The sequence below is a fragment of the Psittacula echo genome, assembly GCF_963264785.1.
Source record: "Psittacula echo genome assembly, chromosome: 21".
Classification (NCBI taxonomy): Eukaryota; Metazoa; Chordata; class Aves; order Psittaciformes; family Psittacidae; genus Psittacula; species Psittacula echo.
In genome coordinates this window covers 4,870,014-4,888,901 of record NC_137757.1, presented here as the reverse complement: position 1 = coordinate 4,888,901, position 18,888 = coordinate 4,870,014, and the positions used below count along the sequence as shown (strand labels likewise).

At 42.4% G+C, this 18,888-nt stretch overlaps 1 protein-coding gene across 3 annotated transcripts; it reads left to right on the top strand.

Moving 5' to 3' along the window:
• Positions 1-545: 545 nt before the first annotated feature.
• HNRNPR (heterogeneous nuclear ribonucleoprotein R) lies at positions 546-18,564 on the top strand. Of its 3 annotated transcripts, none has more exons than XM_080632493.1 (11): positions 546-738; positions 6,789-6,954; positions 9,242-9,360; positions 9,774-9,881; positions 10,534-10,647; positions 11,860-12,036; positions 12,678-12,813; positions 13,890-14,095; positions 14,769-14,918; positions 16,946-17,067; positions 17,255-18,564. In XM_080632493.1, the coding sequence occupies exons 1-11, from the start codon at positions 664-666 to the stop codon at positions 17,865-17,867; spliced, it is 1,986 nt and encodes a 661-aa protein (XP_080488619.1). In that variant the 5' UTR covers positions 546-663; the 3' UTR covers positions 17,868-18,564. The 3 variants fall into 3 exon arrangements, with proteins under 3 accessions (XP_080488619.1, XP_080488618.1, XP_080488620.1); XM_080632492.1 differs by having other exon boundaries at positions 6,786-6,954; XM_080632494.1 differs by lacking the exons at positions 6,789-6,954; positions 9,242-9,360 and having other exon boundaries at positions 548-738.
• The last annotated feature ends 324 nt before the right edge of the window (positions 18,565-18,888 follow it).

Here is an 18,888-nt window from a genome sequence, read left to right as displayed (position 1 = left end):
AGGCGGCGCAGCTCCGCCGGTGCCAGCAACCCGGTTTCCTCCGGACGTGCGTAGCTGTGGCAGCGAGAGCCTGTGCGACCCACCCGGGCACAGGGGTACCTGCACCGAGCACTCACACAACGGCAGCGATGGACTGAGGAGCCTGAACCGCAGCTCTTGCCCTTCCCTCCGGCCCTGCAGGCCAACCGAGACCGGCGTCGGCCGCCCCACAGCAGCTCCCCGGGAGAGGCCGGGCACACTGCGGGCGGCTGCCGGGGACGGCGGAAGCCGGAGCCGAGCCCGGGTACGCTGCCTCAGGCTCCGTCCCCGGCTCCGCCCGGCCGCAGGGGCGGTGCCCACGCTCGCTCCGCACGGCAGAGGCGGGGCCGAGGCGGCCGCTGCGTGCTCTTCTCGCTCCCTTTGTTCAGGGCCCCGTGGGCTGCGCTGCCCCTTTAAATCCCCCCAGCCCCGGCCCTACCGGCGCGCCGGGTTGAAGGAGCTGCGCGATTGGTTACGGCGCCTCCCGCTCATTGGTTGCCGGGAGGATCCGCGCGCCCCGCCTCCCCCGTCCCATTGGTTCCGCCGGGTGCTCGTCCAGGGCGTGAGCTGCTGAGTGGGTGAAGCAGTGGTCCCTGGAAACAGTTCCGGGAAACCCCGCGTGTTGCCGGGGTCGCGCTGCCGTCCATGAGGAGAAGGAGGAGCGCGCGCCATTTGCCGTCGCTGCTTGGGCCCGAGCTGCGCCGCGCAGGCCCCGCTCCGGTGAGTCCCCGGGGGGCGCCGGGGCCGCCGGGGGGCCGCCCCGCGCCGAGTGCGGAGCTCTGCGGCCGGGGACGAGGGCTCCCGCGTAGGCCCCCGCGGCTGGGCAGGCAGCCGTGGGCCCCGGGTAGGCCCGGCGCTGGCGGAGGCGGGCCCGGAGCGCTAGCGCCGAGGAGGAGAGCGGGGCGGGCGCGTTCCTGGGGGCCGGCCGCGGCGTGTCTGCTCCGCAGGCCGCGGTGGGGCGGGCGGGCCGGCCGCGGCGGGAGTTGGCGCCGGGGAGCGGCCCGGGGGCGGGCCCTGCGGCCTGGCGGGGGGAGGGCGGCGCGGCCGCGGGCCGAGGATGGCCCCGCTGCGCCCCGCCGTGTGGGTTAGGTTTGTGTGCGGCGGGCAGTCGGGACGCGCTGCCGTCGCGGTGCCGCTGCGCCGGGAGTCGGGGGTGCGGTGACCGCTCGGGCAGCTGCGCGCTCGGGGGCTGAAGGAAGCTTTCAGCGGGAAGCGCGTCGGTGATGCCGCGGTGAGGCAGTGCGCGGAGGGAGCCGGCTGCAGGGAGGCAGAGCTGCAGTGCCCGGCTCGCTGCCTCGGGTTCGCGTTCAGCGCTTCGGTCGGGAGAGTGTAATCGTTGTCAAGGGCTCCGGAGGGGAGATGCTCCAGGATTCCGTTGCGAGGACGTTGTCTTTTCTTAAATGATATGTTACTAAATGCCTTTATCGAATCTTCAGAAGTTTTGCTAAAGTACGTCATTATTACTGTTATCTTGGAAATAAAGCTGTAGTTACTGGGTTGTAGCGGCCGTGTTACCTGTCAGTGTGTGAATGGGGTTAATTCTGTACTTAAGCTATGCTGGACTTGCTTGATTCCCTTTCCCATGTATCATACTGAGGGATCCCGCCGGCAGCTTGTCCTGCAAAGGATGTTAATGTTCATGAAGCTCTTCTTTCTTTCTATTTTTCTTTCTTCAAGATTGCACTTTGTTTAACACTGAATTTTGACCTGGCTTGTAAAAGTAAAGGTAATCCAACCCCAGTTCTGCATCGTGCAGTGTACTGTGTTTTTTCAATCTATGCAGACTGTGGTGTTTGCAAACTAGCAGAGTCTGCTTGATAATTTCGTATCCTAGAAGCTGTTTAATATTCTTCCTTCTCAGGTTTACTGTCTAGATGGGAACAGTCTGGGAATAACATTTGAGTCTCCTGCTAACACTCAACTGACTGATTTTGTCACAAAAAGCAATGCTCCTTTCTTGCTTAGGCAAAGACCTGAAGAATTCCTTGAGGATAAGTTAGACCAAAGCTTGTTTTTGTTGGAAGTGTTGTTTTGAGCTGGAGTGCCATCAAGGCTGTACCGTACAACCCAAACACCGTGTGTCTGAATGGCCAAGGCCAGTTAGAAACGAGCATGTACAGATGTTATGGTTCAGGTTAGCAGCTGCTGATGCCATCGGTGTTGTATTTTGCTGGTGCTGTGTGCACTGTGCTAACCTGCTGTGGTAAAGTCATCTGCCAGTGACCCTTGTGTAGATACTGAAGCATAGTTTCTCTATGGGCTGTGCTAGTCTCTTGCTTAGCATCATGATGGAGGTTCTCAGAGTTTTTTCATTCCATACAGTTATGGAATGGGGAAGGCTGAGACCTCTTGGCTGAAGAGATGAGGATGCTGACACTTGAAATGCAGGGATGGAAACCTGGCTGATGTGTGAGGCTCTTCAGGGTGTTACAACTTTGGTACAAATCATCGTGTAATTTTGCTAATAAACACTTCGTATATCATAATTAAGCTATTAAAATGTACTTTCTGTGATTGAATAAGCTATTGCTATGATGCCTTAATGTAAAAAGTAAAGGATGTGCCAGTAATGTGTGTGAAAAAGTGAGGCTTTAATAAATTTCCCATTCAGTCTTTTAATCGAGTTCTTCTCTTCCTCTCACTCATGTTTCTTATCTTCCTGTTTTGACAAGAATCTTCTTGAAGTGTAAGGTGTAATTATAGGGGCTACATTTGTTTTTTTGTGGTTCATTCAAAACAAAACTCTCCCCCCAAAAATACTCCACAACTTTCCCTCAGTGCTGTTTTTAATGTAGTATAACTTGAACGTTTGAAACATGGTGTATGGAAGGCATAGTAACATAAGCAAGTTGAATGGCTTTGGTGCAGAGTTTTTACATAGGTTTTAGCTATGCTTCCTGTGCAGCTGAGCAAGCCAAGTTGAATTCCTCCATGAAATCAAAAGTTAACTAACAGAAGGGTGGAAACAACATTGATGTATAATCACTGGGAAGTTGGTTATGGTAGTTTCAGGTATTGCCCCTTTGCCAGCAATTGCCATTCCTGCTCACATAAGCTGTTACTAAGCACATTTTGAGTTAACCAGACTGTGAATTTATAATTAATTGGAGTTATACTTAGATAATCTGTGGGTGGCAACCTCTGTTAGAGGCATGGTATAAAATACAGGGAATAGTGACACTGCTGTTTAGCTAGTGTTGGATAGAGGCTGAGGTCAAGTTTCCGTTTTCAAGATGCCATTTGCTGTCAGACTCAGGTGTGTGATAATATTTTGTTTTCTAGGAAAAATAGTATTTGAGCCATTTGAGTTATTAAACACGAAAAAGAAGGTTGTTTCTGGGTAATTTAGAAGCACCTGTAGTTTTAACACCTCCCACTTGTCATATGAGTAAAGCTTCAAAAAGGGACTAGTCACTTCGCAAGTTACTCCTTAGAGATGCAGGAGTTCAAGGTGAAAGATATAGTGGCTGGCTAAAACCATGTTTTATATCATGAAGTATTCACGTTGCTGGCAACAGCATAAAGTTCAAAACAAGACAGTTCCCCCCTTCCCCATGCACACAGTCCTGAGGTGGTGAAGCTCAGGAGCTTCTCAGATATCGGAGGAAATTCTCTGTGCTTGTGTAAAGTTGCCCTCAGTGTGTCTTTATTGCTGCTGCTCACTTGGTAAGCACATTTTTGTGTACACTCCTTTAAATTCATCCATTTCTGCATGTTTAAAAAACAAACACGTATCCCACACATACTGATATACATAATCCTTTGTTTATAATCCACACTTAAAATCTTCAATTCAACCAGTCTCCCTCTTCCCTGGATACTTGAGTTTTAATTCACTTAAATGAAAACCTCTTGAGTGCATGTGGCCTGTTGTGGGCTGACTCGCGTGGACATGCTGCACATGCAGACAGATAACACTATTTTCTTTAACATGCATGTAGTATTTTTTTAGAGGAGAACCAGAAATGTTAATAAAATCATTGTGTGTTTTCCATTCTGATAAAACTCAGTTGAATCTTCTCGACAGCTGCATGTAGTTGATGTTATCTAGAGGGCGAGCTAAGCAGTCTTCTAGAGCTGTGACTGTCTCTGCTGAGCTCAGAGTGCAGATTCAGTATTGTAAGAGATGTCATTTTGCTTGTTGGTGATCATTCAGGAAGAAAAGGCAGTCTAATCTCAGATTTCAGGCCAAGCTTGCAATCTGGTACTATAGCTGTGAAAAGAAATATATTTCTTCTGGATGCTATTGAGGCCTGAGTATTTTGACATCCATGTCACTTCAGAATTGTCCAGAGTAGATTTCTTTAGGAGTTTGTGTGACAGGAAGTAGCTAAAATTTGAGCACCCAAACTGCACTTCTGGCTGGTGAACATGCACTGCATTTGACTTTGAGGGTACTAATTCTTAAGCTAGTGAATTAAGATGCTGAGACTTAATTTACATTGTCTACAAACCTGCTTAAAAAGGCATTTGATCAGCTGTGGTGCTGTGTAATAATCTGCTACTTAGGGGTTAGATACTGCTCCACACACTGGTGTGTGTTTGTGGTGAACGTAGAGATCTCATGCCATTGGGCAGGAAATCTTGCCTGTCAGATGTTTGGGTTACTGAACTGCAGATGAAGGCTTTCTGCCTGGACACAGAAGAGCTGTCACCCTTCTGTTCAGCTATAGGCAATGCTGAAAGCAGTGCTGAACTTCTAGGTATGTGACACTTTGAAAGCTACTCTGGGGTCACAGAAAGAAATGTCTGAGAGCATCCCCGTAAGCCGTTGACGTTTAGAAGATACTTGGAATTGTTTCAAATCACTTTCCTGTATTTATGTATTGGCCTAGCCTCACAGTTCTTGGTGGGTTTTCTTTTGTGTGCAGAGAAGACAATGTATGTGTAAATAACTGATTTTACAAGGCAATAAAAAGGAGAACACAAAGAACCCCCTCTGTATATCTTTTTTTGCGTATATTGTCCTGTGCATTTTTGAGATGAGGCAATGGGAATGATACTGTCCCTAGAGCATTGTCAGTTTAACTAAACATCCTCTGCCCTGCGCTGTTTCGATCTTGCAGAGGCTGGCTAGCAAGCAGACAGGGGTTTGGTTTCCATTATCTTTGTAACCTAAAGAAACTTCAGTTAGCGTTTGAGAGTTCAGTTATGATGAGTTCAGTTGTGGTGATAGATAAACATTACTGTAGTAGTGCTCTGCAGATGGCATTTTTTTTTCTTCAGTCATCAGGCTATAGTCATGGTTACTCCTAAGTAAACTGAATTGCCTAGAAAGCAGTTTCTCTTCATCAAATGATAGAATGTGTGTGTATATGTATATGTGCTGTGTAGCTAAGGAAAACTTTCCCTTACCAATTGCATAAAGAAGTGGTACCTGACAGAGAAACAGTGTGAGGCTGCATTACATCTCTTTAAAATTGCCCTTCAAGTCAAGGCACATTTATTAAAATCATTATTTTTCTGTCTGAAGAAAAATGATTTTTTTTTTTTCCTTGCTCAAGCTTGCAAATCTTCATAGGATATCTTCCAGCAGCTCATGAGCTGTAGTCTAGAAGGGACGGGTATACGGGTGGCTGCTAGAGGTGTGGTTGTGTTTGGAGACTCGTTTTGCAGCATAGTAAATAGCTTGAGGCTTCAGCGTTTAAAAATCCCAACTGTTCTTGAGTCGTCCTCATACCTGTATTCCAGTACTTAATTGCGTTGCTCCAACCATGCTGCATTTGTCTATCTGGTTATCATTGCACTTCTGATTATTGACTTCTTCCCTATCTTTTGAAGCCTGAGGCTCATTTTGTTTCTAAGCTTAACAGCTGATCATCCTGATGTTCTCTGCTGGGTAGTTGAATTGTCTCTTGTCAGCCTTTTTGTTTTGAAAGTACTAAATATCAGTTGGCTGGCGAATTGAGAAATTGAAACTGGTTGTAATGAATTGGGCATAGCCCACTGGAATTGTCTGAGAAGATAGTTGTGCATTTTTCAGTGCACATATTTGGAATCAGTTTGTTGATTCTGAAAGCAAGTCTTTATTGATACAAGAACTGAAGATGCTGCAGTCATGGCTTCCTTTTAAACCAATAAGTTATGTATTATAAACAAAGTAGCTGTGATTTGTAGAGCTCCTATTTCAGTAAAACTGAAAACATGGGAACACTTCAGTTGCAGTTTTGAATTACGATGTGCGGTAGAGTGCAATTACTCTTTTTCTCTCCTTCCTGAGTCCTACCAGTGTTGTGGGGAAGTGCTGGGTTAGTCTTCTGCAGCATGCTGGGTTTGAAGGAAGACATGGCAACAAGCCAAGAAAGCAAAAACTAGCAAACAAGTATTGACATTTTTATCCATGAAGCTACCCTGCAGGGTTGTGTGTTCATTGCGTTTTGAACGATTGTTTTCGAAGTAGAGGAATGGGAAATGAAAATAGCACTAGTTCTTCTGGCTCTTGGTTGAAGGATGTTGTTCTCGTGTCCCCGTACATTCTAGCTGCGCTGGTAACCAGTAACTTACCGACAGTGAAGTTTAGACCTTGTTATGTACATGAAGTACATTTTTAAAGAAATCATGTCAATTCTTCCATGTACATTTTCCATAGTATTAAGGGTTTTACTTTCTTTTGAAACTTAGATCAGCTGCATCCAGAAAGTATTAAATAAAACTTTTGATACAGGTCATTTGCAGCATGTATACAAATTAGTTTAGATAAATCATGCATTGTCCTACAAACTAGTTATTTCTGGCTTATTGTAATATAGCTCCTGAATTTTTTCCAGCAGCATAATAAAATGGCTAATCAGGTGAATGGTAATGCGGTACAGTTAAAAGAAGAGGAAGAACCAATGGATACTTCCAGTGTAACTCACACAGAGCACTACAAGACACTGATAGAGGCAGGCCTCCCACAGAAGGTGGCAGAGAGACTTGATGAAATATTTCAGACAGGTATAATATGCATTTCTTGTTTCTGACTGGTTATGAAAGTGAGGGCATACCATTTTCAAATTTTTTATAGATTAAGGTTTAAAAATTCATTGTTTTTGATCTGTGTAGCTCTGAATGTTTTGCTACTTTGACTTCCCTAAAGGCAAATTGGGTTTGACATTGACTAATTACTTGACACATACTTAGTGTTGTATGTGATATCTTAGTTGCTTTAGGGCACAGAGCACTAGTTTTAGACGTTGTGAAATAAAGATGTATGTTTGAGAATACTAAACTGTACATTTTTTGGTTTTTTCCTTCAATCCGAATCATCATTTTGCTTTTACTTTTCTACTGTCAACTCCTCACAGTGGTTCTTAAACACTCAAAGGCTGGATAGGTAACGTAGCGAGGAAAGCAATTAGCTTGTCTTGCCTGGGACTACATTTGAATTGAGTCTGCCTGTGGATTTTTTGTTCTCTCTAGTTTTGAGTGGACAGTTTAATCCATGATGGTTATTGCACTGAAATGTTCAGTTTGACACGAACAAAGTTGAGGACTAAGCTATCTAGCAAACCGAGTAATACCTTGCTGGTAGCAAGTGATCTCTGCAACTTCTAGAGAGGTTTCTTTATACACAAAGGTTTTCCTATTTTGTTTTTGTACCCCCCCGCCTTATTATTATTTTGTCCTATAACCAAAGGCTTCCTTTTCCTCTTTAGAGTGTGTTCTGTGAACAGATCCATAAGAAGCAGTAGTACTGCTCTATGCGCTTATCTTGAATGCCTTGGTGGCAAGATGACAGTTTTTGTTGAAGTGAGTCAAAATTCCACTGATCCAAGTGAAGGCAGTTCAAAACCAATACCTTCCCCATCTTCAGTACGATACTCTGGCTCACATGGGTGATGTCCTTTGGAAGTCATTCACTGTGAGCTTTCATCAAGCCTTTACCAGCTTTTGTAGGCTTTAGACACACAATTTCTAACTGTGGATCACGATGATGTGCACTTGATGGTTTGAGACAAGGTGTAAGTGCCTGGGCAGAGGAACTTGTGGGGCTCTAACACGTGTTGCAGTTAGGTTGTGTTGTGAGGAGTTCTCAAGGGATTTTAAAAGCTTTTCAGCCCAGAACCTGACTACCTAGTGTAAATCCACTGCATGAGTAACCTGAAAGCATTTATTCACACTTCCTCAGTGCCATTGCAGATGTTCGCATTGTGCGGGGGTTTGTCAGTGAAACGAACTACTTCTGACACCCAAGCTAAATTGGGGCTTGAATTTAAGGGATTTTTAATCTGCTGAGGTCTTACATGAGAGATACAGGTGCCTTCCAATATGCAGGATCACTTCTGAAATGTAGTCCTTGGGCTTGGCACTACTGTGCATTTTTGAACTCACGTAGCAGTGAAACAATCTGTGTATTTTGGAGGTCAAGCTGTTGCAAAGCGTGTGGAGTTCTTGGTATCTCTCCTAAATTTTGCTGTGTAGTTTAAAAAGTGCAAATCTTAAAGTCTGTACTTCTCGCTCCACAGCTTATGCAAGTGCATTACAAAAGGAAAGAAATTACCTGTAAAGATCCTTAAAAAGAAAGAGTGTTTCAGAACTGGTCCAATGTTTCTTGGGGGATTCTGTACCTGTAAAATTAACGTTAGTTTTTTCGGGTACATAGCAGGGCTCGAAATAATACCTTTTTGAATTCTGGCTCTTGGAACTGCATAGAGCACCACAATTTTACACATCTGGCAAGTCCACTGATTTTTGCTTTTTGAAGTCAGAGGAAAGAGGGAACAAACCATTCTACTTCCTTAAATTTTCTGGAGTTCAGCTTCTTAAGGGTCTGCTTGTCAGTCAGGTAGCTCCTTTCTCAGGTACAACAGGATACTTGTAATGTTCACATGTCAGCTTACTCTAGAACAGCTCCACTCAAGAGAGGGAAGTGTGAAACTTAAAATGAAAGACAAAACAAACTCCAAATTACTCGAAGTGAGCCAGAGGTCATTGTTTCAAACCCTGGTGTGTGATACTGCCTTTGTGCAGCAGATTGCATTCCCGAATGTTAGAGAACTCTTACACATGGGCTATAATCTTGTATATTAGTTAGTGCTTAGGTATATACATTTTAATTTAACTTTTTTCATTGTTGTACTCATGTTCTTTCATATACTTGTGTAGGAATATGTAATTATATTAAATGTATAATTCTATTGCTATGGAACGTAACTTTTTTGACTTTAAAAGCAAACTGCATAGTTCTTAGTTTGTATCAAATTCAATAGAAATCTGTAACTTCTTTATCTTTAACTTTTAGGGTTGGTAGCTTATGTCGATCTTGATGAAAGAGCAATTGATGCTCTTAGGGAATTTAATGAAGAAGGAGCCCTCTCTGTATTACAGCAGTTTAAAGAAAGTGACCTGTCGCATGTACAGGTAAGGTGAGAGCTCCAGGAGTGTGAGCACATAAGTATAAAGAGTGTTCGGGCACTATTGGCAGGAGAGTTGTAACTTAAAAATTCATTGATATTGTTGTATTCTTATATTTCAAGCCCAAATCACAAGCCTGTTTAAAATTGCCTTAATTGTGTAGGTATTGGAGTGCAAAGCAAAAGCTCACAGATAATAAAAATGAGTGTGCAAATAAGAAAGTAAGGTAAAAATACTCTCAGAAATCCGATCAGTTTTTCCAATCTGATGAGTTTGCTCAATCGATTGTTATATTTTGCTGAAGGATTTGTTTGTTGCATTGGTAGGATATAGTGACCTCATGGTCTGGAGGGATATTCAGTGGATTCCCAGGGCTTGTCATACACACAATTGAATTATTCTGTAAATTGTATCTACAGAACAAAAGTGCATTTTTATGTGGAGTTATGAAGACCTACAGGCAAAGAGAGAAACAAGGCAGCAAAGTACAGGAATCAACGAAGGGACCAGATGAAGCAAAGATTAAGGTAACATTTAGAAGCTACTAATTAGTCTGTACTACCAGATACATCACCTGTACAGAGACTGAAGTAATTCTGGATGTACTTAAAAAGCATTAATGCTACCTGGAGTAGTTTATTCACACTTGGCTTTCAAGACATGTATGCGTGATAGAGACTTGGGAGTGTGCTTGTTTGAAATGCAGATCTTCCTGATGACATCGTTGCCAAAATGTATGAACTTATGTAAGGTCTATGAAAACACTGCTATCTGTATAAGAATTGTCTTAGTTGTCCTTTTATATTAAAGCTTTTACGCACTCATAAAATTACTTGGAGACTGATTTGAACAAGGTATTAATGTATTAGGAAAGCCTTCGGTTGTGCAAAGACCTAGCTATGGCCTGGTGTACTGGAGTTCTTGAGGTACTACACATAAAGTGGAAAATAGAGAGTTACTTCCAGTCACCTTGTAGTATAAAAATGCTGCTGTTTGCGGTGGTGGTTTTTTAAACCCCCACAATAACATGTCTTTTTTGTAGGTTCTGTCTGTCCATATGTACCTTGTTGCAAGGAGCAGATAAGGAAATGCTTATTTTAGGCCACTTTTTTTATTCTTTGTATTTTATCCACTATCCTCCCCCCTGTAACTAATGTGACTAATCTTTTACTTTTTCAGGCTTTGCTAGAGAGAACTGGTTACACTTTGGATGTAACTACAGGACAGAGGAAATATGGGGGCCCTCCTCCAGATACTGTATATTCTGGTGTTCAGCCTGGCATTGGAACAGAGGTTAGTATTTACAGCCTAATCTGACTGTTGTGCTGTATTTTTGTGCAAACTGATAGATAAGAAATACATGACAATAAACTGTATCACAAGCAAAAGTTGAAAGTATTGCAGAGGAAAGCATTCTTCTATGTGTGTCTTAGTCTTCCTTACTCATCAGTATCCTGCAAAAGGCAGATAATAGGATGATGTTGGGAAAGCAGGTGGAATACACTAGGAAAGGCTATGTAAAATTTTGAAGATGTGAAATAGATTATTAGATTGTCCGATTTCATGGTCCACCCTACTAAATCCTATCGTGCATCACTTAAAAAGTGACCACTGCGGGTATTAGCTGTATAGATAGGTAGAACCCTGACTTGTAGGTCTTTGCTTACAACATAAAAGGACTTTAGGTGGCAGCAGCAAGGTTTATTTCATGCAGTTTTCAGAAAGTGAAGAAGACTTGGGTATTGTATAAAGACATATACATAGTTTTGAAGGGGGTGGCTGAGATTAGTAATTATTAAGGAATTATTTATTGGCTTTTGTTTGTGTTCAAACACTGGAGCAGGCTTCCTGGAGAAGTCGATGCCCTGAGCCTGTTGGTATTTAAGAAGCGTTTGGATGATGCCCTTAACGTGCTTCAACTTCTAGTCATCCCTGAAGTGTTCAGGGAGTTGGACCAGATGATAGTAGGTCACTTCCAAGTGAACTATTCTGTTCTATTCATGACTGAAGATACTTGACTGATGCCAGAGAGGGACTCTTCATCAAGGACTGTAGCGATAGGACAAGGGGTGAGGGGTTTAAACTGAAACAGGGGAAGTTCAGGGCAGATATAAGGAAAACGTTCTTTACTGGGAGAATGGTGAGGCCCTGGCACAGGATGCCCAGAGGAGTGGTGAATGCTCCATCTCTGGCAGTGTTCAAGGCCAGGTTGGACAGAGCCTTGGGCAACATGGTCTAGTGTGAGGCGTCCCTGCCCATGACAAGGGGTTGGAACTGAATGATCTTAAGGTCCTTTCCAACCCAAACCATTCTATGATTCTATGTAAAACCGAGTATTAACAGTGGGAGGTTTAGAAGACTCATTAGGAGATGCTGGAATGCTGGCTGCAGTGTTTCTGCTGTGATGGTTTCTGGGCTATGTGTCTCCTTTCCCAAGAACTCCCAAGTATCAACAGTTTGGATTTCTAAAAAACTTGGTTTAATAAGTGCCCTCTTCCTTTTTAGGTTTTTGTTGGTAAGATTCCCCGGGACTTGTATGAAGATGAATTGGTACCACTCTTTGAGAAAGCTGGTCCCATTTGGGATCTGCGCCTCATGATGGATCCTCTTTCTGGTCAGAATAGAGGTTACGCTTTCATTACCTTTTGTAGTAAAGATGCAGCACAGGAAGCAGTCAAACTGGTGAGTAACCTACTTTCCAACAGACAAGATAATGTAAACAGCATGTTGGTAATCTGAGATAATGAAGTCTTTGAAGTGTTTTGTTAAAGTATCCATTGAGAGACTCCAAATTTTCCTTTCTTAAAAACTGCCTCTTGATTTCATTTAACGTATACAAATAACCCACTTTTAGGACCAGTCTGCTATAGTCTGCTGCAGTCTGCTGGAGTACTTGGGTGATTATACTGAGAGCTTACTTTATTCTTTAAGCTTCACTGTGTTTAAGTTTTATCACCCTTCCTACTATAAAGAGCTGATTGCAGATGCTTTGTTGTGCTGCTGTGCTGGACGGGGTCTCTGCCTTGGTGCTCTGTGGTTTGCGGTGGCCTTTATTTCTTTCCAGTGGCAGTTCTGCAGTCAGCTCACTACATGGAGAGCTGACTTGGCCTGCATCTACATGGTTTGGCAGTGAACACAGAGCAATCCCTGGAGTTAAAATGAGAGACAGCAATCTGACTGGGGCCCTGGATCAAAAAATAATTCAAAATACTATGTCTAAAAGTAGTATATAATGAAGGAAATAGCTGATATTATGATTTTGGGAATCTTTTTATCTGTACTATTGTGGATAAAGCAAATGAGTGGCTTTTTTTTTTCCTCAGTGTGACAACTATGAAATCCGTCCTGGGAAGCACCTTGGAGTATGCATCTCCGTGGCAAACAACAGGTTATTTGTTGGGTCAATTCCAAAGAACAAGACTAAGGAAAATATATTGGAAGAGTTCAGTAAAGTCACAGGTGAGGCCTTCTTAATGACTCTTTCACACTGATCCCAAAATACCATTCAGTCTCTTTTGTAGGTCTGGTTATTTGACAGGTGTGTTCAGCCATCACTTAAACTCTTTCCAGGTTGGATTCCAAGTTTGTTTCAGGTAGAAGTTTTATATCTCAAAAGATACTTGATGGTGGAATATGAAGAGTTTAGTGTCTGTTTTAACTGATTGTTAAATTAATGGTGTTGTAGGTTTATAATTTGGGATGGAAACAGCACAAATGAAGTCAGGAAAAAAAATCAAAGGTCCCAATTCTGTTACCTATTCCAGCTTCCTGTGTGTTTGTAACTGAAGCTGCTTTCATGGCTGAGATGTTTTTGGGGAGCCTCAAATGTATTGTTGAGGAATGATGGGAAGAGAGAATACTGAATCAGTTTATGTGGAATGTTACCGTAGAAATGGTTAATGACAGATAAATTTCTGTCCCAGTTCTTCAGTGTTATTTCCCAATATATGCCACAAGCAGGAAGAAGAGAAGTCAGCTCATCACTGGAAGGAGGATTCTGCTTTATAAGAGATTGAGGTCTTGATCGCCTGCTCTTGTTCCTGTAGGAAAGTTTTAACCTACTGCTTCTTTTTTAGGTTTGCTCTGTATAGTTACTTCAGGGAAGTGGTGAAAACAGAAGGTGAATTTTCATTTAGTTGTCTCTCCTTTTTTTGGAGAGGTGTGGAAGGAATTCTTTCCAGCTTCCCTTGGAGGCAGGGGAAATGCCGTGTGTTAATGCTGAGTGCTGCTCAAAAGTGTAAAACTGGTTAAACAAAAGACAGAGAACTTGCAGTGTGTGAACTGTTCAGGTTGATGTTTTGCAGAGTCTAAGTGTGAGGTAAGTTTGTTCTGGAGAATATCACCTGCTAGGTGACCTCTTTCTGGGTAAATTGAATGGGCATCTCTTGTTTGTTCTGCTTTTCTGGTACTCCCTTCCCCTTTCAGGTGCTAAATTCAAAGGCTGTGTAGTACAAAAACCAGTGAAGGCATTTTAGAGTAGACTATACTACTTTTTCTGTCACTTTGAAGCTTAATACTAAAGACCTGTTTTTCAGAGGGTTTGGTGGATGTAATCTTATATCATCAACCTGATGATAAAAAGAAGAATCGAGGATTTTGCTTCCTGGAATATGAGGATCACAAGTCAGCAGCACAAGCTCGCCGTCGCCTCATGAGTGGCAAAGTAAAAGTCTGGGGAAACGTTGTGACAGTGGAATGGGCTGATCCAGTAGAGGAACCTGATCCAGAAGTCATGGCAAAGGTAAGTAAAAACTGAACTGGATACTCTTGTGCTTTGGGAGGGATTTCTTTACGCCATAGTGACAATGATCTGTTCCGCTGAGCAATGCTAGTTTTGAGGCAGAAAAACCAGTTAGAGGCCATGGCATGGGCTGAGCACAGCAGGTTGGTTGTCATTGTGAGATGGTCAGAACATACTGTTGCCATTGAAACTCTTAATGTGCAGGGTTGTCCTCCTGGATTGGCACATCCGTCTGTCTGTTGTATGCTTCTGTGGATAATGAATACAAGGCGGGTGTTTTGTAAAGCTGTTTTCCAGAGTGAGGTGAAGATGAAGTTCAGCGTAGGGAATGATGTGCCCTTTGTCCCTCTGTTCTGGGATAACTCTTTGCTGCTCGTGAAGTGTATTACTAAGATTTTACTGGGATTTGTAGCATCCCAGAAACAGAAACTGAAAGTTGGATATTCTTCTGGTCATGGAAGGGAACTGTGGAAGAAGTTGTAGAAACCTCATACAGGTAACTGAGGCCATTTTTATTTATTTCTATATTTTTAATAGGTAGAGAACCTTTTATAAGGTTACCCAAAATAAGTTAATGGAGAGGAGAAGGGAACAGCATCTCGCTGTTTTCTGTTGGTTTCCTTTGAGGTTTGACTTGTAAAGATTTCAACTTTCATCCTCATTTTTTCACCAGGTGAAAGTTTTATTTGTAAGAAATTTGGCCACGACTGTGACAGAAGAAATTCTGGAGAAATCTTTTTCTGAATTTGGAAAGCTGGAAAGAGTAAAGAAGTTGAAGGATTATGCTTTTGTTCATTTTGAGGACAGAGGCGCAGCAGTGAAGGTAGGTCGAGTATTCTTTCCTAACTAAATCGATACGAGGAGTTGATTTTATGCAAGTGAGTTTAAGCAGTTCCGTTAACAGTTAATGTCTAGATAAGACAATTTATACAGCCCATTGAATAAGGTTCCCATTGTGAGAATTTTAACACTAATAATTTTGTTCCTATGATTTCAGTAGCTAGGAGGATGTGAAACTTGCAGAGTTAACAAGTAGACTGGAAAAGAGGTATAGACCAATGCAGGAGAGTCTAGAGAAGAGGAAAATAAAAAAAGAGCAACCTAGACAATTTTTCTGAGGAAGCACTGGCGGAAGGTATCAGTTGTCTCTCAAAGACCCCTATTTAAAGTTTGTAGTTTTGCAGTGCCAAGTTACTGTCTAGAAATTGCAAGATAATTCAGAATCTCCTTGTGCAGGGGAGAAAAGTGGCACTAACAACTCCTTTAGTGCATTACCTGTTTTGAACTGTACATGCTCCTGAGGAGGTTTCTTCTTAAGGTTATTATAAAGCTTCAAAGGTGTCTTCTTTTGTATCTAAGAGCAGTTGAGAAGGTCATTAATCTCTGCTGCTTGTACTTAAATGGACTGAATTCTATAGAAATTACTCCATCTGTTTTTAAAGCCATAGTTTATGGAGGGAAGGAGGAGGGGAGGGAAGTGTTTTGCAGTTGGGAGCCTTGAGCAAGTATATTTATTGTATGTAGTGTACGTGGCTGCGTTGGCAGTTCAAAGGCTCTTTAGTCAACCTTATTAATCACTTTATAATTATATAAATTGCTTACAATTTTCCTACCCATCAGAATATGGTTTTACAATACAGTTGAGTTTGGCTTCAGGATGAATGTCACTCATATTTGGTGAAGTTGAAGTCAGTTTGGGTAGGTTTAGACCATGTCCAAAAGAGGGTAAGAGACTGTTGACAGAAAGGGTAAGTCAGCAAGACTCCCTGACATGTTTTATTGTAGCAGGTCTTTAGCACTCTCCAGTCGTTTCCCAGTAGACCTTAATTGTAAGTGCTCTGTTATATTTGAGCAACTGAAAACAGCAGATGAGAGAGATCAAGTGCGGTACAGCAGAGCATCAGATGCTCGCCTTCTCTGAAACAAGCTGGAATACTGCCACATCTGCCCCATGTGAATGAATTATGGCCACTAAACTGGTTTATGTATTTTGTGAGAAATTTTTGTGTATGGGTGTGGTGTTTGTGTTTTTGTGAAAGCATTGTGGTATCAGTGTATGGAATTGGCTCACTGATTCCAATGTCTGCTTCTTTTCATACCTTCTTTGAAAACGATTGCCACGGTGTCTGATGGTTTTGGGGCATGTGGCTGTACAGGCATGCAATATTAATACCCATAAATGTTAAATGCAAAGCGGGTAACTCCAGGTAAACGATTAGTGGGTGTAGTCCTAATCATACTCTGTGTATGAAGTTCTCTTTGTGTGTGCAGTTGATCATTACAAATTGCACATTACTTTTCTGGAGGATTCTTGTCTCACTTAGTGAAATCACCCAAGTTTTTGTCTTTTCCCTTAAGTATGTGTCCTCAGATACACTTGATGTCCTCAGAGGCACTCATGTAGTACATTCAACCAGCCAGGAAGCCCAACTCTAAAAATACTTTCTTGTGTGTTTGTGTGTGTGTGTATGTGTGCTCTACCTGGCTTATAAATCCAGTGAGTGTTTGCATCAGTGTGAGTAGTGAGAACTTCTGTCAGTGTGTTTCTGAAGTGTTTCTAGGGGATATAGGAACATAAAAAGCCATGGAGTTATGTCTGATTTGTTTAATGGTCAATATGTTTTAATCCCATTCCTTTGTGATATAAATAGAAACTTCTTAAATGCTGCTTCACTGTAAGTGGTGGGACTTGAAAGAATGCTACCTAACACTCTGTTGAAGTAGCACAGCAATGAAGCACATGGCATAGGTCAATCTGGAGCAGCCCAGCCATCTGTTGTCTTTCACTAAGTTTGTTCCCTTTTAAATGGAAACAAATTTTTAGCTGTTTCTCTTCTAATTTTTGTACAGGCTATGAATGAAATGAATGGGAAAGAGATAGAAGGGGAAGAAATTGAAATAGTGTTAGCAAAGCCACCGGATAAGAAAAGAAAAGAACGTCAGGCTGCCAGACAGGCCTCCAGAAATACTGCGTGAGTGTTCATTCTTGCACTACTCTATCACTGCAGAGGAAAGTTTGGCTGTAAAATATGAGCTAGTTTAGAAGAACCTGAATGCCTTTTCTCTGTGTCGTGTGTTATTAATCAACAAGGGGAAGTTTATGCTGTGTTTTCGGAGACTTTTGAAGATAAATAATTGCACGTTTCTTTTTCTTAATAGGTATGAAGACTATTATTACTACCCTCCACCTCGCATGCCACCTCCTATTAGAGGCAGAGGCCGTGGAGGGAGAGGTGGATATGGCTATCCCCCAGATTACTATGGCTATGAAGATTATTATGATGATTATTATGGTTATGACTATCATGACTACCGTGGTGGCTATGAAGATCCCTATTACGGCTATGATGATGGCTATGCTATAAGAGGAAGAGGAGGAGGAGGAAGGGGTGGGAGAGGTGCCCCTCCACCACCTAGGGGGCGGGGAGCACCACCACCAAGAGGTAGAGCTGGCTATTCACAGAGGGGGGCACCCATGGGACCGCCGAGAGGAGCCAGGGGTGGGAGAGGGGGCCCTGCACAGCAACAGAGAGGACGTGGTGCTCGTGGAGCCAGGGGCAACCGAGGGGGCAACGTAGGAGGCAAGAGAAAGGCAGATGGGTACAACCAACCTGATTCCAAGCGCCGTCAGACCAACAACCAGCAGAACTGGGGCTCCCAACCCATCGCTCAACAGCCGCTCCAGCAAGGTGGTGACTATGCCGGTAACTATGGTTACAATAATGACAACCAAGAATTTTATCAGGATACTTATGGGCAACAGTGGAAGTAGACAAGTGAGGAGGGATTGAGAATATTGGAAACATAGAATTGGCAATAGCTCTACATCCTTCAAAACAAAATTGGCTTAATGTTTCATCCTTCAGTAGCGATTGGCTGCCATTTGTATTGGGCTGAAGAATCACTCTATTGTGTATATACTCGAGTCTCTTAGTTTTCTTTTTTCATAAACGCACTTGGACATTACTGGGCTTGCAGAATTCCTGAACTCCATATGGGGTTTCAATGCTATTATCATTTTAGCTTCATTTTAGCAGTTTAAAAGCAGGAATGGCACACTGTTCAATCATGATTTTGCAGAACCTCTGGTTTTGGACAGGTTTTTTTTTGGTTTATTTTTTTTGGTTTAATTTTTTTTTTTTTGGATTTGGGATAGACTACATAGGAGTATGCTGTACATAAAAGTAAAAGCTAGTGCTTTGTCTCAGTAGTTTTAAGAAATTACAACAAATTAAGTTTTCTTGTATTGAAAATAACATGATTGTATGTTTTGCATTCCTAGAAGTAGGTTAACTGTGTTTTTAAATTGTTATAACTTCACACCTTTTTGAAAATCTGCCCTACAAAATTTGTTTGGCTTAAAAAAAAACCAACGTCAAAGCCGTGGCAATTTGTTCCTTGATGTGATTGTATTTCCAATTTCTTGTTCATGTAAGATTTCAATAAAACTCAAAAATCTATTCAAAACATTTACCTATTTCAAATTCAATTGTGTCCTAAAACATTCTTTCATTGGTAATCCTTGCGAAAAACATTGTTTTCAAAGTTGAACTGCCTATGTGAGTGATCAAATTCGTGCAAAATTCGTTGTGCTTTCCAACATGTAGCACTGTGGACATCAGACTGAAAACTAGGAGAAATTACAGCTAGCCCAAAGGGCGCTCTTTGTTTAAGTGCTGTTCAGTAACTTACCAGCATCTAATTTTGGAACTTTATTTTTGTTGCCTTTTTCAAAGCGTTGAAATGTGTCCAAACATTCACAGAGATCTAATTGAAATCGAATCTGCTCACGT